This window comes from Sus scrofa, chromosome 1 (genome assembly GCF_000003025.6).
Source record: "Sus scrofa isolate TJ Tabasco breed Duroc chromosome 1, Sscrofa11.1, whole genome shotgun sequence".
Lineage (NCBI taxonomy): Eukaryota > Metazoa > Chordata > Mammalia > Artiodactyla > Suidae > Sus > Sus scrofa.
The window spans coordinates 66,290,245-66,310,557 of NC_010443.5; the positions used below are offsets into that span (position 1 = coordinate 66,290,245).

Genomic DNA, 20,313 nt, shown 5'->3' on the forward strand with positions numbered 1-20,313 from the left:
GGGCAAAGGACAGGCTAAGCGTTAGCCAATCAGAGCAAAGTACAGGCTAGCCGTCGACCACTGCGGGTGCACTCAGAAAACAGTAGTATGTTTTACCTCTCTCTGGACCACAGAGAAAGTCGTCATCCAAGGAAAACTGACAGTACTCGGCCAAAGCTTGCATAATTTATTTCACCTGAGACATCTGTCCTGACTTTGTCTTCTGTTCCCTCCTCTGGGCGCCTGATGTAATATTACTTTAATTCAGCAGTTTGTGCTGGTAAAAAGCCCAGTTTACTGAAATCTCTCCCTCACTTTAGTGACCTAGATCGGGGGTCATCCATCTCTAGCCCATGGGCTATGTAGTTTTCATATTTGTAAATGGCTGAGGAAAAAAAAATTAAAAGAATAATATTTTGTACTAAATGAAATTAAAATTTCAGCGTTTTTGCTGCTTTATTGAAACAGTCATGTTTAGTCATGTGTGTATCATCTATGGCTGCTTTTGCACTAAATAAGCAGAGTTAAGTAGTTTCCACAGACACATATACCTCGCAGAGCCTAAAATATACTAGTTGGGCCTCAACTGAAATTGCCGACCCTTCTCTAGACACCTGGAAACTTAATCGTCATAACTTTGACCCCTAAGTCAGTCAGAGTGTAGAACACTTTGGAAAAGGTAAAGGGAGTGTCTGAAAAATGAAAGAGAACTTGGCTTATTCCAATGAGAGGGACAGGCCCTGGACACCCGTCCAGACACCCAGGGGACACTCACCAGTAGAAATGCTCCTCCACCATCTTAGTCACCGCCCTGGAGATGGCTCTTTCATGAGGACCAAGGTTTTTGTTTAAATTCACTCCAAGTTTCTCTTCCAGAAAGTCAATTATGAATTCTGTCCCAGAAACTTTTTCATGATTATATTCAATCCAAGGCATTTTTCCTTGAGCAGAGAGTTTTCCACCAAAATAGTTCTAAGCAAAGTAAATTTTAAAAAGAGAAAAGCAATATTTTATTTAAATTTCACTGTATGATTAACAAAAACAAGCATTCCAAAGGTATATTTGATAGTGACCGCACTATTCAAGTGAATGAACTCAGCATGTAAACTGTTAGGGGAATAAACGGTTACTCTTGGAAAAAAAAAAAAAAACAAAACTGGATTGTATTGACCCCAAAGCTGATTTTTAAATCCAAATTCATTTTTGGGTCATCTACACAGCCTAAATTGATCAGATCATTACAAATTCTTCCTCACACTTTACACAAGTCAGATACTGTCAGCTAATAGTGTTGGTTCCTGTGGAAGAAACTGGACCCTCAAACATTGCTGCTGGGAATGTAAAACGGCACGACAACTCTGAAACCACGTGACAGTTTCATAAAAGGTTAAGCACACATATGCCACCCAATGTAGCCATTTCGCTTCTAGGTATTTACCCCAGAGAAAAGAAAATACACGTCCATGCAAAGACTTGTACACAAAATGTTCACAGATGCTTTATTTGCAATTGTCAAAAACAGTGGGGGGGAAGCCTGAAATGCCCATCAAGAGGTAAATGAAAAAACAAATTCCAGTATAGCCTTACCATGGAATACTGCTCAGCAATAGAAAGGAATGAACTACTGACACACGCAATGACTTTGGAAGAGAATAATGGGGACTTTAACTGGTCTCGGTCTCTTGGTGTCTTGATATCTCATTGCTATTTCTAAAGAAATGTATTCTGGCCCTAAGGCTGGAAAAGCGAGTTATTGTGGCCACTGCTAGCCATACTGTTTTTGTGCAATTTGGAGTGGATATAGTCCATGCCAGGGTTCACTGCTTGGCAGCTAGAAGTGGGTCCAGATTTTGCCCCTACTCCTTGGGCATGCACTGTTGTGCAGTGAACAACCTACACAACAATACATGGGAACCTAAGGCATTACCCTTGATGTTGAGAAATGTCAAGTCTTAAAAATTTCTATTTGGGAGTTCCCATTGTGGCTCAGTGGTAAAGGGCCCAACTAGCATCCATGAGGATGTGGTTCAATCCCTGGCCCCTCAGTGGGTTAAGGATCTGGCATTGGGAATTCCCGTCGTGGCACAGTGGTTAAAGAATCCGGCTAGGAACCATCAGGTTGCGGGTTCGATCCCTGGCCTCTCTCAGTGGGTTAAGGATCCAGCGTTGCCATGAGCTGTGGTGTAGGTTGCAGACTCGGCTCAGATCCCGCGTTGCTGTGGCTCTGGTGTAGGCTGGTGGCTACAGCTCCGATTGGACACCTAGCCTGGGAACCTCCATAAGCCGCGGGAGCAGCCCTAGAAAAGGCAAAAAGACAAAAAAAAAAAAAAAAAAAAAAAAAAAAAAAGAGAGAGAGCGATCTGAAATTGCCCTGAGCTGTGGTGTAGTTCACAGATCAGGCTCAGATATAGTGTTGCTATAGCTGTGACATAAGCTGGCAGCTACAGCTCCAATTCAACCCCTGGCCTAGGAACTTCCATAGGCCACAAGTGTGGCCCTAAAAAGAAAAAAGAAAAAAAGTTGCTAGTACAGCTGACATTTTTGTAAGGTGTACACTAAAGATGTAAATTTATCATATAACATAGCATCTGTTTCAGCTTGCTGTCGATACCACCCATATCCTGCCATGTCCCCTTCTAGACTCTTGTCATTCACAGATGGATTCTATCCTGCACACGGACATCAGAGGGAACTGTCTGCAAAGCAAATAAGATGGAAGACCTCTGCTGCTCAAAATCACACAACAGTTTAAAGAGTCTAATCTAACGCTTTCACATGGCGGGCTAAGCCTATACCATCTAGCCGCCCACATGCCCAGCCTTCCAGCCACCAGTTCCTCTGGTCTCCTGGATTCCAGCTGCCCACACCCAACAAAGTCAGAGTCTTGCCATATTTCTGACTTTGTACACTCTTAACCTTGTACAGGAATCCTTTTCCCCATCTTCTGCAAAGACTTCTCCATCCTAAATAATTAAGTTCAAAATTCACCTTGTTGAACCATTTCTTTCAGGTACAACCATTATCTGCCTTTCTTCCACACTTCCACTGTACAGTGGATATTCCCCTCCTTATAGAATTACTGTTTAGGAGTTCCCTGGTGGCCTTGCGGTTAAGGATTCAGCATTGCCACTGCTGTGGCTCAGGTTCCATCCCAAGCCCAGGAACTTGCACATGCCACAGGTGCAGCCAAAAAGAGAGAGAGAAAATTACTATTTATACATCTGCCTTTCCTCCAGACCATCCCTTTCCTGAGTACTTGGTACATTTTTATCTAGAACATTTTTTTAATCAGAATAGTAAAAATAAGTGATCAACTTATGGAAATGAAAGCTCTTATGGGCTTTCATCATCAAAACCTTTATTTTGCTTACTAGATAAAAAGCAGGAGACATTATTTTACACTGTGATTATATCTAAAAATTAGATAAATTGAAAAAATATTTTTAAAAAGAAACACAAAAATGTCCAAGTCATTGGCAAGACTATGTATGATATGCAGGTGATCTTTTTCCAAGAATTTCAATCTTTCTGAATGAGGTTATATTACTTTCATATATATATAGTCTTTTTGTCTTTTTAGGGCCACATCCGTGGCATATGGAAGTTACCAGGCTAGGGGTCTAATCGAGCTGTAGCTGCCAGCCTATGCCACAGCCACAGCAACGCCAGATTCAAGCAGCGTCTGCGACCTATACCACAGCTCACAGCAAGGCCAGATGCTTAACCCACTGAGGGAGGCCAGGGATCGAACCCGAAACCTTATGGTTCCTAGTCGGATTTGTTTCCACTGCTCCATGATAGGAACTTCTATACATTTTAAATATTACTTAATTTTCCTTAACTTCCTTAAACAGATTTTTTATTTTTTTCTCAAAGAATTTTATTACATTTATAGTTGTACAACAATCATCACAACAAAATTTTATAGCATTTCCATCCCAAACCCTCAGTGCATCCCCCCACCCCCCCCACTCTGTCTCTTTTGGAAACCATAAGTTTTTCAAAGTCTGTGAGTCAGTAACTGTTCTGCAAAGTTCACTGTGTCCTTTTTTTTAGATTCCACATGTGATAGCATTTGAGGTTGGAACTTCCTTAAAAGTATTAAAGAACTCCTGGTCTATTTTTATTTGGGCACTTGGACTCTAACTGGCTCAATGGGGGTACTTCCTGCAAGTAATTTTGAGGAGAAAGATGAAGCAGTAAATCCTTTTCATCTTTTCCAAACTGATGTTCCTGCCTGCAAGTCTATCCTAGCTGAAATTAACATATCTACACTTACATTACATTATTAGTACAGCCAAGAAAGCCATAGGCTTTGGGTTTTAAAATATGGCTCCATCATTTAGTCACAGTGTGAGGTTGGACCTCCCTGAGTCTCCCTTAATCTTCCCTGGGCCTTAGTTCGTTCATCTATATAAAAAGAAATCCCAGAGTCTTGGAAGTCTGACTTGCACACGGGCCACGGTGCCCCCAGCTTTTCAGCTAAATTTATATCCATTACATTCACTGCATCTCTGGAGACCATCTTGAAAAGTTTCCCACTGGGTAAATTTGAGGTAGTTTGAGCTATTTTTATACATTATAACATGTTGAAAAAAAATTTTGTGCATCCATTATTATGAATAAGAAATACAAATATTAGTGAGTTCCCATTGTGGCACAGCAGAAATGAATCCAACTGCTATCCATGAGGATGCAGGTTCAATCCCTGGCTTCACTCCGTGGGTCAGGGATCAGGCATGGCCGTGAGCTGTGGTGTAGGTCGCAGACACAACTTGGATCCCCCAGGCTCTGGCTGTAATTCGACCCCTAGCCTGTGAACCTCCATATGCCATGGGCGCAGCCCTAAAAACCAAAAAAAAAAAAAAAGAAAATAAAAGAAAAGAAAGAAAGAAATACAAATATTTATCTCTTCCCCTGGCTCCCAGCACAGAGCTTCTAAAACCCTCATAAGTTCCTGGGTGGTAAGAGCACTAGGAACAGCTTCTGTTCTATTGAGGGCTCTGGGTGGGGCCCTGGGTGAGCTGGTCACCAGGAAGACAAGCCACAATTAGCAGCTTAGAATTTTCAACCCCACCCCTCACCCTCCAGAGCAGAGAATGAGATTGGACATGGGATTGCCCACATGAGGAAACCTCCACAAAGTCCCCAAAGTGCAGGGTCTGGAGCGCTCCCAGGTTGGTGAGCACATCTACCCTGGGAGGGTGACACACTCCGACTCTACAGGGACAGAGGCTCCTGTGCTCAGGACCCTCCCAGACCTTGCCCTCTGTAACTCCATCTGGCTGTTCATCTGTATCCTTTACCATAGCCCGTAATAAACTAGTAAATAGAAGTAAGTGTTTCCCTGAGTTCTGTGAGCTGTCCCAGCAAATTAATCGAAGCTGAGGAGGGATCATTAGAACCTCTGATCTAGAGCCAGGTGGTCAGAAGGACGGGTGGGCTTGCAACTGGCCTCTGAAGTGGGGAGAAGGGAGAGCAGTCTTGTGGGACTAAGCCCTTAGCCCATGGGATCTGACGCTATCTCTGTGCAGAGAGGGTGTCAGAAGTGAATTAAATGCTGGGACCTCCAGCTGGTGTTAAAGAGAATTGCTTGGTGTGGGGAAAAGCCTCCACACGTTTCACCAGATGTGTCAGAAATGAAGCCTTTTGTGTGAGTAGCAAGGAGACTCAGGCAGAGTAACACACCCCAGGGAAGAACTGGGTTTCTCCTACCCAGGAAGGAAAAACCTGAGTACTTTCCTGGACAACTATGCACTGTGGTTTTGTAGAAGAATGTGCTTCCTTTTTCGGAGATGCATACTGAAGTACTGAGGAGTAAAGTGTTATGATCCCTACAGCTTGTATTCAAATGTTTTATTAAAAAAAAAAAAAAACTGTTCATAGGGAATTCCCTGGTAGCCTAGCGATTAAAGATCTGGCATTGTGGCCCAGGTTCCATCCCTGGACTGGGAGCTGATGTATGTTTCAAGAGCGGCCAAAAAAAAAATTGTTAATAAATGTATATATACAGAGAAATATATAGCAGAAATTATCACGGCCCTATAAATTAACTATACATCAACAAAACTTTTTAAAAGAGAGAGAGAAAAAAATAAAGGAAGGCAACATGTTCACAGTTGGTGAATCTAGATTAGGGCGTATGGATGGTCACTATACTATTCTTTTTACTTGTGTGTAGCTTAGAAAATCCCAAAACCAAAAGATCATGGGGGTGGGAGTGTTCAGACAAAATCGGCAAATAAAGAGAACATCAGAAGTTGCGGCTAAGAGCCAGAGCAGAGCATCCCAAAGGAGCCATTTTCCTTCTTTTTTGTGGAGTTCCCCTTGTGGCTCAGCAGTAACGAACCTGGCTAGTATCCATGAGGATGCGGGTTTGATCCCCAGCCTTGCTCAGAGGGTTAAGGATCCAGGTTGCTGTGAACTGTGGTGCAGGTGGCAGACGAGGCTTGGATCCTGCGTTGCTATGGCTGTGTCATAGGGCAGCAGCTACAGATCCGATTAGACCCCTAGCCTGGGAACTTCCATATACCACGGGTATGGCCCTAAAAACACACAAAAAATAAAAAATAAAAATAAAACATGAAAAGAATGACTGTGTTAAATACACACTTCTACTATAACCAGCTATGGCAAATGATGTAGGTATCTTCATGTATGTCTAAAGACAAGTATGGAAAGATGTCAGAAATATTAGTGATGATCATTCCAGCTAGTGAGAGGTCAGGCGATTTTCATTTTCCACTTCCACTTTTTTGCATTTGAAATTCTTATAAGGACCATAGGTCATCTATATATAATCAGAAAAAAAAAAAAGATAAAGCTATTTTTGTTTTAAAAAAAAAAATCAGCCATATTGGCAGGACCTCCTTGCACATTCTGTTTGCAAGCTTCCCACGAATCTATAATTATTACTAAATGAAAAGTTTTTTAAATTAACCTACCAATATTTATATCCTGATTTTAAAAAGATAATAACTGTAACCAGTACATCAGGCTTTTTAAGAAAACCCTTGTGAGTTCCTACTAATGGTCATCAAATATTTATTCCAGTCTCATTTCAGTTAAAAAATAAAAGAGCTTCAACTACAAAGTCATGCTCTTAGGAACATGGCATTTTAATCTTTTTTTAAAAGGCACAGGGCAGAGAAAGGGCAGAGTGTAGAGCTCCCCAGGTCTATGACAAAACAGCTCTTTACTGATCCTCCAAGCAATTAAGGCCCCAGGCCCCGCCTGCATCAGGATAAACCCTTGCTGACAGCACCTGGGTCTGGAGGCAACCTGCCCCTCCCCCTGTGCCCCTGCAAGCACAGAGCATCCCTTTCTAAACCTTAGAACCATCTTCCTTTGCCTAAGTGTCCATGGCCTCCCTACTGAACAGCCCTTCATATTTTCCACAGAGACCTCACAGAAGGAAAAAACACTCCTATATCATTCCCTTTTTAAAAGAATAAACTTAACAAGAAATAATTATTTGGGGGAGTTCCCCAGTGGTCTAGTGGTTAGGACTCGGTGCTTTCACTGTTGCTGCCTGGGTTCAGTCCCTGGCCTGGGAACTGAGATCCCATATCAAGCCACTGTATGCTACAGCCAAAAATAAAAAAGAAATAATAAATTTGGAAGGGTAAGAGCAGTCCCCTTCTCAAAGGCCTCTTCAGGCTTCATAGCGAGGTATGCGTCCAACTGCTCCAGTTACAATAACTAAAATCTGAAATGTGAAGAAAGGTGGTTGGGCTGCTGGTAGAGACAGGGCTGGGGGGAGAGGGGGATGGAATCAGGGCTTGATGACTTGAAGCAAGCAAGAAAGGAAATAGCAGCACAGCCAGGCAGCCCCTAACTGCCCCTGATTGTCATGACAAAACATGGGGTCTGGAGAAGGAGTAATGATAGAACAGAAGCAGCCCCTGGGGAGCTGTGTTTTCCTTCAGTGTGAGTCCCTCAGTGATACACAGTTTCAAAAGCTGACTGCCAACGCCCAGCTGCACAAGGATCTTTCCAATTTGATCCAATGCATTTCGATGATTTAAGCCTCGTCTGGTCTTTTGCTATTTTCTCCTCCGATGCTGGCTTGGAAAGTCCTGAATAATCTTCTCCCTGCTTCTGTCTCCAGACTCACCCCTTGCATTCCAGTTCTCAGTCATAAAGACCCTCTTTCTGTCCCCCAAACACCCCATGCCTTCCCAGATCCCCAACACAAGGCCCAAGTTCAGTGCCATACTCCCAGAGGACCATTTACCAAGCTGAGCATGTCAGTCATCTGTCCACAAACTGCCTGAGGGAGTCCATTGCTGCTCCCATGCCTTCTTCTGTAAAGAAACCGGCCCAGAAAGATTTGGCCTTGAGGAGGCAGGGGCTGGAAGTGTAATGGGTTATCAGAAAGCCCCTCCAACCTCCAGCTGCTCTGTTTCTTGTAAAGAAGACCAGCTCCTCCCAAGCTGCTACTATGTGAGAACTTAAAGTGACCAGTGAGAGCCACCAGATATGGAGAGATCTAGGGAACATCTCCTTACTTCTTTTAAGTTCCTTTGAAGGCATATGTTCTGTGGCCTAAGCTTCAGCTCTCGCCCAGTACAAATTCCTGGGCAGGGAAGCTGACATCCCTGGTAAAAGGAGACCTCAAACCAAAATAACAAGACCCCTGCAGGGTACAATTACTGTAAGAGAAGGGCAACAGACTGGATATATACAAAAGGAGGCAGAATGATTAGGATAAACAAAAAAAAAAAAGTTAATTAGCATGAGAAATATCTTTCAAGGAATAAAGGAAGAGATTGTAATACAAACCAAAGGGAAATATTAAGAAGAAAAATACAAGTTGTACTTCATGGATGAGATAAATAGTATGACGGCTATATGAAGAGAACAGAGGGATCAAGAGAAGCTCAGAGAAACGAATCATCCTAAAAGGAAGAAGAAAAACAAAATGGAGGCGCAGGTTCAGATACGCAGAAATCCCAGGATCCAGATAATCAAGAACAGGAAAGAAGAAGGGGACACACAAAAAAAAGAAAAAGAAATCTTTGAAGAAAATTGATAACTTCTCAGAATTAAAACGAGCTGAGGAGTTCCCATTGTGGCTCAGTGGATTAAGAGCCCAACTGGTATCTATAAGTATGCAGGTTCGATCCCTGGCCTCTCTCAGTGGGTTAGGGATCTGGCATTACCGCAGGCTGTGGCACAGGTGACCAGTGCAGCTCAGATCTGGCATTGCTGTGGCTGTGGTATATGCTGGTGGCTGCAGCCCCACTTAGACCCCTGGCCCAGGAACTCCTATATGCTGCAAGTGCGGCCCTAAAAAAAAGAAAAAAGAAAGAGCTTAAAGACTTCAAATGAAAAGAATTTATAAAGGCTCAAAGAAGATACATAAAGACTCACACCAAATATAAATCACAGTATGATTATATTTAAGAATACTCAGATTACTAGTTCCCACTGTGGTTTAGCAGTAATGAACCCAACTAGTAACTATGAGGATGCAGGTTTGATTCCTGGCCTTGTTTAGTGGGTTAAGTATTTGGCATTGCTGTGAGCTGTGGTGTAGGTCACAGATGAGACTCGGATCTTGTACTGCTGTGGCTATAGCATAGGTTGGCAGCTGCAGCTCTGATTTGACCCCTAGCCTGGGAACTTCCATATGCTGCATAAATGCAAATCCTACAAGCTCCCAGAGAGAAAGAAAAAAGAAATAAGATTAACATCAGATTTTTCAATAACAACACTGATGTAAAAAAGACAATAGAATACTATTTTTAAAGAACTGAAGGAAAAGCACTTTGGGCACAGTGGTGTAATAGAGATGCTCTCAGGCATCCCAAGCCACTGAAGGTTGGCCACATAAAGGCTCACTCTGAAAATATTCATCAAGGAAGTACCCAAAGAAAAAGATAAACAAATCCTGTAGGATATGATATAAGGAGAATAAGCCTAGTCAAATAACTTAGTAAGGTTTCTGGCTTTAAAAAGGACTGTAAAGAGAAAGGATTTCCAAAATTCCAGAATTAAAAGATTAGACAATAGCAACACACCTGGGATGAGTCCTGGGAAGAAGAGAACCAAGGTTCACTGAACCTACTAGCGGACTTGTATTATTACAGGGCAAACACAGATTTTGACACAAATAAAAAATGAGTAGGGATTAAACACAAATTCAGATCTTAAGAGCAACCACCATAACATCAAAAAGAGAATTTGTTTTAAGTGACAAGAAAAAAATTGTTATCTATCTATTAGAAAGCAGGAAGTGAAAAAAAATTAAAAACGTAGTAAGGAGGATTTCCCGTCGTGGCGCAGTGGTTAACGAATCCGACTAGGAACCATGAGGTTGCGGGTTCGGTCCCTGCCTTTGCTCAGTGGGTTAAGGATCCGACGTTGCCGTGAGCTGTGGTGTAGGTCGCAGATGCGGCTCGGATCCCGAGTTGCTGTGGCTCTGGCGTAGGCCGGTGGCTGCAGCTCCGATTCAACCCCTAGCCTGGGGATCTCCATATGCCGCAGGAGCGGCCCAAAAAATGGCAAAAAGCCAAAAAAAAAAAAAAAAACGTAGTGAGGAAAAAATATTCAATAAGATATTAGAAATATTAGAAATAGGTCCTAATAAAATAATAATCATAAGTGAAAATGAATTAATCTCACCAATTAAGGACTCTCAGATTGGCTCTAAGTAAGACATTGCCTACAAGAGGCAAAAAAAAAAAAAAAAGAGAGAGAGAAAGAGGGTGGAGAAAGATATCTCAAGCAAATATGAATCAAAAGGAAGCTAGAGAATCAATCTGACTATCTGATAATATATAATTCAAGATTTTAAAATATCATAAGGGACAGAGAGGAGTGTTATATACCAGAAAAAGAAATAAAACAGTAAGAAACATGATCTTTCATATTATACAGACCTAAGAATATAACACTGAATATATACATACTCTAACATAAAGCAAGAACTGACAGAATAAGAGACAAATCAACAAATACACTTGAATATTTTCACCCACTGCTTCCAGAAACTGCTAGGAGATGCAGACAAAATAATAAGCAGAGATATAACGGGTCCAAATTATACACTAAACATGCTCAAACAAGTAGACACCGAGAGAGCTCTACTCCAAAACAGAAAATAGGTATTGATTTTCAACATTTATAATAAGTAGCCACACAGCAGGCTGACGTGTCAGTAGATTCCAAGGAATTAACATCAAAAAGACTACTTGCTTTGACCATAAAATTAAAAAAAAAAAAAAAAAACAGTAACAAAAATCAAAGATTTTTTTTTTTACTGCCTATGACTAGAACTTAGGTTAAAAAAAAAAAAGCATGAGGGAATTTTTACAAAATAGAATTAAATGACAATGAAAACCAACCTGTCAAATTTGTAAGAAACAGCTCAAGCCTTACTCTTGCCTTTTCTAGGGCTGCTCCTGTGGCATGTGGAGGTTCCCAGGCTAGGAGTCTAATCAGAGCTGTAGCTGCCAACCTACACCACAGCCACAGCAACTCGAGATCCAGCCGAGTCTGGGACCTACACCACAGCTCATGGCAACGTCAGATCCTTAACCCACTGAGCAAGGCCAGGGATCAAACCTGCAACCTTATGGTTCCTAGTTGGATTTGTTAACCACTGAGCCACGACGGGAACTCCAAAATGTGTATTTTAAATGCATTTTTCTGTTCTCTCTCAAAGGCTGAAATGAGCAAGTACTTCCCTGTAAGTCAAACAGAACACAAAGCACTAAGAAAAAACTCTCACAAAATTTACAAACATCTTCCTGGTGACCTGTTGGGAGTTCTCCCCCCAGGATTCATGAGCCATAAATATAATGCTTCCAATAAACAGAAACCTAAAGGAAAGAACCTAAAGGAACTCACCTTTATTTAACAGCTGCCCACAAGGCCTATCCAAACTATGAACCAAAGGATATTCCACATCAAGAAAAAAACCACATGGCCCTGAATCCTTCTGATCACCCACTAAATTGGATGTCAAAATCAAAAGAGGAGTTCCCGTTATGGCGCAGTGGTTAACAAATCCGACTAGGAACCATGAGGTTGCGGGTTCGGTCCCTGCCCTTGCTCAGTGGGTTAAGGATCCGACGTTGCCGTGAGCTGTGGTGTAGGTTGCAGATGCGGCTCGGATCCCACGTTGCTGTGGCTCTGGCATAGGCTATGGCTCTGATTAGACCCCTAGCCTGGGAATCTCCATATGCCGCGGGAGCAGCCTAAGAAATAGCAAAAAGACAAAAAAAAAAAAAAAAAAAATCAAAAGACCCTGGAACCAAGTCTCCTAAGTATCTGCTAAGGACTGGGCACCGCTACTCTCATAGCCACGCCCTCTAGCACCAGGAGTGAGCTCCTCCCAGTGTGTGAGATTAAGTACCTAGCCCCCGTGAGCCAACATTGCTGCCACAAGGATAAAACATATTCTCACAAAAGCTGCTAAAAAGCAAAAAAACAAACAAACAAAAAAAAGTACCTGATAGGGTAAGTCAGCCATCCTTAAATAAGTTTCCATTTTCAAGCAGAACGGAGATAAACTGGGGACACCATTGTTAGGTCTTGCAAACTGATGCAAAATAATAGCATCTTTGGAGTCAATCTCCTGCTGTTTCCTGTTAAAACCAAAACAGAAATAATAATAATAATAACAATACACGTGTTAGACATTCAGTTCCCTTAGTTCCCCAGAGGTCCCAGCTGGGCTGTGGCTTCTCAGTGAGCAAAACAGATCTGTTTGTCACAGGGGCTAACCTTACCCAGGAGCATTCAGGAAGGAAAAGCCTGGTCAGAACACAAGAGAACCTTACAAACCCTGATGTTCCCATGACTATAAGGCTCCAAGAGAATCTCTCTGGCATCTGCCTCTGGGCAGGAAGTGTACTTCCTGCTATAGGCCCATCTCTTCTCCAGCGGGCCAAGTCTACATGCCAGGGACAGGGTGGATGGATAAAAAAGATATTCTGTGGTTACTGTGTGTCAGGCATGGTTCTGAGGGCTTCACGGCTATTATCTCATTTAATCTTCACAAGAACCTTATGAGGTAGGTAAACTGAGGCACAGCAGATAAACTTGCCCAAAGTCCCATTACTAGGAAACGGCAGGACTTGGACTACACCTAGTAGTCAGAGCCTATGTTCTTGACCATTAGACTGTCCACTGAAACCATCTATTCATCCACAGGATCTTGGAATAACATTGCAGATTGGCTCAGCCACAACTCAAGTCTGCAGGGAATCTGAGACTGAATATTCTGGTCCCTCTTCCAAACTCTCCATGCCCTGACCTGGCCTGTCACCTGAGTGCCAAGGAACCTGGCTTCTGGGTGCTCGTTCCTCCTCTCTACTTTCCCAGCATATATCCTAGTAGTCCAGCCTTTTCCCTTTCTTCTGCTCAGCCACACATCTGTCTTTTCCTCTGGCTACTTTTTGGGGTGGGGTGGACTTCCCTGCTATAGTTTCTCGATAGTCACCATGCGGTAGAGTGAATGCTGGATTCCACATTTGGACACTTGGGGTCAAGGGCAAGCCCTGCTTCCTACTGGCCACATCACCCCTAGACCTCTCCTCTCTCATTGGGAAAGTGAGGACAGTACCAATTCTGCTTTGATTATCATGAGAACTAAATAAGATAATATCTAGTTTAATCCCATGTATCCTTCTACCCAAGCAAGCAAGGGCAAGCTCTTCATATCATCGTCACATGGATGTCTACTTCCTGCAGAATCTCTGTTCAGTAAAACAAACTCTTTTGTAGAAGTTTATCACCGGCATGCCCTTTCCACTTAAGAACTCACTTCATAAATACTGGTCAAGGAGTTCTCGCTGTGGCACAGTGAGGTAAGAATCCATCTGCGGAGTTCCCGTCGTGGCGCAGTAGTTAACGAATCTGACTAGGAACCATGAGGTTGCAGGTTCCATCCCTGCCCTTGCTCAGTGGGTTAAGGATCCGGCGTTGCCGTGAGCTGTGGTGTAGGTCGCAGACGCAGCTCGGATCCTGCGTTGCTGTGGCTCTGGCATAGGCTGGCAGCTACAGCTCCGATTAGACCCCTAGTCTGGGAACCTCCATATGCTGTGGGAGCGGCACAAGAAATGGCAAAAAGACAAAAAAAAAAAAAAAAAAGAATCCATCTGCAATGGCTAGGGTTGCTGTGGACGTGTGGGCTCAATCCACAACCCGGTGCAGTGGGTTAAAGTATCTGGTATTGACATAACTGCAGCATAGGTCAAAGCTGCCACTCAGATTCAACCCTTGGGCCAGTATCTTCCATATGCCATGCGTGCCATTAAAAGAAAAAGAATGATCAAAAGAATAAAAATATTTGCTGGCTTTTAATAATACTTGCTATAAAATGAAGGTTTTCATTTATATGAACTATTTCGTTTAGATCAAACATTAAAATTAAAAAGCCAGGAGTTCTCATCATAGCTCAGTGGGTAAAGAACCTGACTTAGAACCCATGAGGATTTGGGTTTGATCCCTGGCCTTGCTCAGTGGGTTAAGGATCCGGCCTTGCCATGAGCTGTGGTGTAGGTTGCAGACACAGCTTGGATCTGGTGTCGTTGTGCTGTGGCCGGCAGCTGCAGCTCCGATTTGACCCCTAGCCTGGGAACCTCCATATGCCACAGGCACAGCCCTAAAAGGACAAAAGACAAAAAAAATTTTATATATATATATATATATATAAATAAACAAAAAATTAAATTTAAAAGCCATTTAGACGATGTTCCTAGAAAGTGCAAACTATAGATCTAACAATTAACTGATTTTGTCCAGTCAAGTAATTCAAGTAAGACTGGTAATTTTGTGTAAAGTAGCTAGGCAAAAATTTAAGAACTGAAAGAAGAGGAGATAAAGTAAAAATCCCTGCTCCACTGGCCAGAACAATCTAATTCTCATAATTAACTTGGGCCATGTCATAGTAAGAATGGATGCGACCAGCATACACCAATGACTTCGTATACATCATGCATGTTAAATTTTTTCATTCTGAAAGTAACACTACAGGGTGGATATTATTATAGTTTAAATTTAGTATATTATACCATACTTTAATATTTCACAGTAGACAAGGAAACTGAAGCTCAGAGAGGTAAAATAACTGCCCAAGGAATATCAATTTAAGATCAAGTTGTTAATAACCCCAGCTCCCAAGCTCTTAAGCACGTCACCTACACCAAAATGGGCAATTCCTCCTCAGTTAATTTTATTAAAGCAGCCAGTTTGACTCAGACCCCTCAAGCCTGAAACTTTCTGATCAAAGTCTATAACAGCTTATGATGGCCAACTTTTATCGAATATTCACTATAATGTCACACTTTGTGCTACGCATCTCAGGTGTGTTAACTCATGCAATCAACTCTAAAAAGAAATTTATGATTATTATCCCCATTTCACAGACGAGAAAAACTGAGTAACCAAGCCTACTTTCAGGTCGAAACTTACAAGGTTGCTGAAAGGCAGAGTGAATCTGAACCCAATCTGGCTCCAGAGCCCTTCCTCCATCTGTCAGGAAGCTCTCTGACTAATTTAGGATCAGAGCAGCAGGTAATCTGTTCCCTGGACAGCTATATTTTATAAAGTGCCCTTATAATGAGGATCGTATAAGAGAACACCTGTAGCAGTAAGATAAGTCCTTCCTCCTGTGGTGATGGGTATCATGAATGACCTTGCCTTGTACATGGCTAGTGAGCTGATAGTTTACAGAGACAGATTTCCTAGCTAAGTTTCCCAGGGCAGGCTGAGCCCATATGCCCGAAGGGCAAACATGCTATGGGTGACAAGACATTCCTGGGTCTTTCAATTTACAAACAACATATTTTCGAACTCTGGACTGAATTTAAGAGAGCTGCAAGACTCTCTCCACTAGAAGAGAATAAAGTAGAGTGTTGGGACTATATTTCTTTAAAACTATTGTCGTGGGAAAAAAAAATATAGATAAAATCCAAAATACCTACGTTGATTATACTCATTCATTAAACTTCCTATAATTCTCACGTGTCAACTTTACTGTCCGCTCTAGAGAGGTACCTATAGATTGAGGTTAAATCTATGCAGCAGGAAATCCACATTATGGCAGCGAAGACTACCACTGCGGGTGAACCCTGCCAGTGTAGCCACTTTAAAGTGGATTTTCCATTCCACATATTTCAGATGGTTTTGTGTTTTGCCTAAACTACACAGACAACTGAAACTTAGATTTCATGTCAAGTTAAGGTCTCCATCATGTAACCAGCAAATCTCAGCCCCACTGCCCTTAGTCTGTTTCCAGGATCCCTTGGTGGCCCTAGAGGTTTTCAAAAACTCATGTCCCAGGGTTCCCAATGTGATGCAACAAGATCGGAAGCATCTTGGGAGTGCTGGGACACAAGTTCAATCGCCAACCCAGCATAGTGAGCTAGCGATGTAGCATTGCCACTTTGGCTAGAATCTGATCCCTGTCCCAGGAACTCCATATGCCTCAGGGAGGCCAAAAAATAAAACAAAAACAAAAACTCAGGTCCCCGCTCAACTCCCTGAGCAATGCCCCAGTACTCCACGTTCCTCTTTCCCTGTGCCATCATAACTTACTCGAGAATTGGTACTTGTTAGGACATAAGGGTTGAAAAGCTCGGCCCCCAGAGACACACATTCTCAGATTTGAATCTGGGTCCTACTACTCTTACTGTGTGATCTTGGGCAAATTGATTAACCTCCCCCAGCCAAAATTTAAGCAATGGTGGTCAAGCATCCAATGACAGTTGCGAGGGATAAATGCAATCACAGAGGTAAATCACTTCTAAACAGAGCCCCCCCACTGAGGGCTCAAAAATAGGCAGCCATTAGTGTATTATTTGCATTAGGACAGGGTTTACCAACTCAATTTAAACACATGTCAAGAAACAAAAGTGAATAAACCAAGGATTAAAAACACTTTTTCAAGTAAGTATCCAAGTGGGCAGAAGGCTCTCCTGAGAGCAGAGATCACACCTAGCAGGGTGTGGCCTGCTGCCAGGGTGAGCTCTGAGTCCCCCCTCCCTACTTCTGCAAGGTCATTTCAGCAAGGTTTACACTCAATCCTGTGAAGCTGTCACTTCTCTCACTCTCTCCACAACGTGGAGGACTGGTGAGAAGCCACATGGTTTGGGATCCTCAAAAGGCTGGGTATATAATCGTGAAACAAATGGGTTACCATTTCAATCACTGCACAAATGTTTTCATCTTTTCATATAGCTTGAAACCTAACTTGAAATAGAGTTCTAAAACTAGCAAATATATTTTTAAAAATCTAGAGAAATAATTCACTTAATCTTTATTTGGTTGAACTAGATTCAAGACACTGTGCTGAGAGAATTCAATGATAAGCTTAAAATCATTCTTGTCAATTATAGCCATATAGTATGAAAGCCAAGACACAGCCCCCGACCTAAATGATTTCTGCCCTCTCAGAGACTAGAAATATTTAAAATACCTGTTCAGCTGTCACAGTGTCCTCCTGGAATCCCCACAGGCCTGTTAAAGGTCACCCATACCTGTCTTTGTTTATAAACCTATTGTGTAGGATTCCCCCACTGAAAAAAGGCAGTGGAGACACATTTTTGCACTCTTTAGAAAATATTGGCCAAGAGGGACACTCTGAGCTATTGAAAACTGCTCTTTCTTGGTCATCTCCCAGGGACAGAGGCCTCAAACGCATGGAAATTTTAACCATAAATTAGCCAAACCACTGGTGGCAGCAGCCTATTATACTATTCTACTCAAAGAAAGATCTCCTGTCTGGCTGGATGTACCAACAGCAGGGGCCTCCATTTTCTGGTATTTCCATGTCCATCCTGTAAACATTCTGCGGCAGGCAGCAGAGGCAAGTGTTTACGGCACTGGGCAACTCCCGTGCACGCCCATGTGCTAATCCTGTCCTCGGCTCTCCTCCTACCGCTCACACAACAATGGCATGTAAACCTGAAGAAGGTGCTTAGCTTTAAATACCAGATCAGCGGATAACTGGGTTAAGGCTGCATCAAAATTGTACACCACTAACAGGGACCCAGAGGTCTCTGGAGCTTTTGCAATTTCAGCTTTTTGATGATGTTGACACTTGGGGAGGATAGTGGAGTACTAACCTTTAAGCGAAAGATAAGGTTAGTGGTTAATTTTCCAGCATTATCATCTATAAACAAATAGGGCATGTCACAAAAAATGGAACTTAGTATTTCTTCCGGGCCTAAGTCTATTGTTGCAAACACACTGCACTTAGGATCTTCATAATAGACTATTATGCTATGCTCCATAACAACCCAGAGAATTTTTGCTTTTAGCACCGAATGATTGGGAGACAAGTGTTTTTCTCCCTCCCAGTACCAGTTTAATTCTCCTGTTAACTCCAAGCTGCCCCTCACGGCCAGGTGACCACGAACTGCCTCTGGCGACAGGTAAGGACAGGACTCGGGCGTTTGGGCGGCGCGACCGAGGAGCTGGCATGGGTGTCCCCCCCAATCCCCACGCCTGCCCTGCCCTGGCCAGGTGCCCCTCTCTGCGCCCCTTCGCGGGGCCCTCTCTCCGGCTCACCTAATGACCAGGAGTTCGTGGAGCAGATACGCAGCTGCGGCCAGCAAAGCTCCCCCGGTCAAGTAAAGGGTTTTCTTCCACCAGGGATCGGAGCCCAGCCCTGCCATGATCCCACCGTAATCCTGCAAAGGGAAAGCGATGATGTCCCCATAAAAGGTGAAGGGCTCCTCGGACCCGGCCCACCAGCTGAAGAAGGAGACGCTCTGGTTCCAGCTCAGATCCACCACGCACGGCCTGGACGAGGCAAAGCCAACCCCCCAGTGCATGCTGCGCGGCTGGCTGCGGGCGCCCCTCCCAGGGCCCGCGCCGCCCGCATGGGAAAGGGCCGGCACGGCCGGGCGCGGGCTCAGCGGCGCTCTGGGGGCGCGGGCGGCGCGGGCGGCAGCGACCGAGGCGGCGGCGGAGGAGGCGGGAGGGCGCGGGCCGCGGGCGGCTGGCCTGGCCGGCGGGGCCCCGGCGCCCTGGGAGGCAGCGGCGGCCGCCGGCTCCCCCCGCAGCGGCCTCTCCGCGCCGCTCTTTGTGTCGGAGCCTGGAGAAGGCCGCGTGATGTCATTGCTCCCCGGGGCAGGGAACCAGAGGCGGGATAAAGTCACCTACCCCGCGCCCTGCCCCCGCCCCGCATCTCCGCGGTCCGGCGGCCTCCGCCCCGGCCGGAGCTGCAGGGCTGGGCGCGCCGGGCGGGCTCCGCGCCTCCAGCGGCACCGCCGGAACGGCTCGGCGCGCGAGGGCAGGGCTGCGGAGGTGGCTGGAAATGCAGCTCCGCCAGGAGGAAGCTGCAGTTGGGCCCGGATCTGCGTCCCCCCAACCCGCGGCGGGTCCTCCTCCTCCGCTCCAGCCCCTCCCGCAGACGCGAGAGCAGGGCGCGCGCAGGACTCACCTGGGGCCGCGCGGAGCTCCGGCAGAAACACCGCCCCGCGGGGGCTGGGGGCTGGGGGCCAGGGCCCGGGTTAGGTCGCGAATTGCACAGCTCTGGCCACCAGGAAAGCCCTGCCCTTGCAAAACTTATAAAAACACTCCTCTTACATTACACAGTTACCTAGGTCTTGGCCATGTGCTCAAGGAGAGATGTCTGATTTGATAAAGAACCACAAAAATGTACTCTAAAGAGATTTCCCCTCTGACAGATCCAGCCCAAGTCCAAGTCTTTCCCCTAGGAAATTATCACCAGGGAACTCTTGGCTATGGGGTGGTATTTTTCCTTTCCTTTTCGGTGCAAACTATCAAACGTTGTGTGTGTGTGTGTGTGTGTTGTGTGTAACAATTTTTTCCCTTTAACTTCATTTTTCTAAAGTTCATATGTACAAGGAATAGGACAGTGCTTCATAGAAATATATGATGTACGCACAAATTTTAGTACGAACATGGATAGTTTAAAATTGTTTGAAAGAGCTGAAAAGAATTCAAGTAGGGTGTTTATCATTCTTGAAGTGAAAGGATGGTTATGGGAACGCTCCGGGGTTTTGCGTGAGGGAACCGAGGTTGGAGTAAAGGGGACTCCCTTCTCCTACTGCACCAGCCCCTTACAACAGCAGTGTGTGGTCATATAGTTGATAAAATACAGGCGGGTTACCAGTCCCCATGAGATAATGGGAGGGGCTAGCCAGGCTGGTGCTCAAGCACTAGCATATGAGGGGCCCAAGCACCACTGTAGACGTTTGCCGGACCTCTCAGGAAGAAGCAGTGTGTGGAGTTGGAAGTTAACCTTCCATGAGCATGTTGCAAGGAATGGAATCCAAGGACCTCCCAGAGAAACAGAGGTGGTCACCCCACCGCCTTCTGGGGAGAGAGACCAGGAGGCTGCGTAGGAAG

At 44.3% G+C, this 20,313-nt stretch overlaps 1 protein-coding gene across 3 annotated transcripts in view; it reads right to left on the reverse strand.

Annotated features, from left to right (window-relative positions):
• The window catches only part of FAXC (failed axon connections homolog), an 85,875-nt gene extending 66,319 nt beyond the window's left edge, over positions 1 to 19,556 (reverse strand). The window contains exons 1-4 of one of the 3 annotated variants that reach the window (XM_021090292.1): positions 19,382 to 19,556; positions 18,505 to 18,626; positions 12,440 to 12,575; positions 755 to 951 (exon numbers count right to left, since the gene is read on the reverse strand). In XM_021090292.1, coding sequence (XP_020945951.1) covers positions 755 to 951; positions 12,440 to 12,575; positions 18,505 to 18,611 — 440 coding nt within the window. In that variant the 5' untranslated portion in view covers positions 18,612 to 18,626; positions 19,382 to 19,556. The other 2 variants (XM_021090285.1, XM_021090274.1) reach the window with 2 other exon arrangements.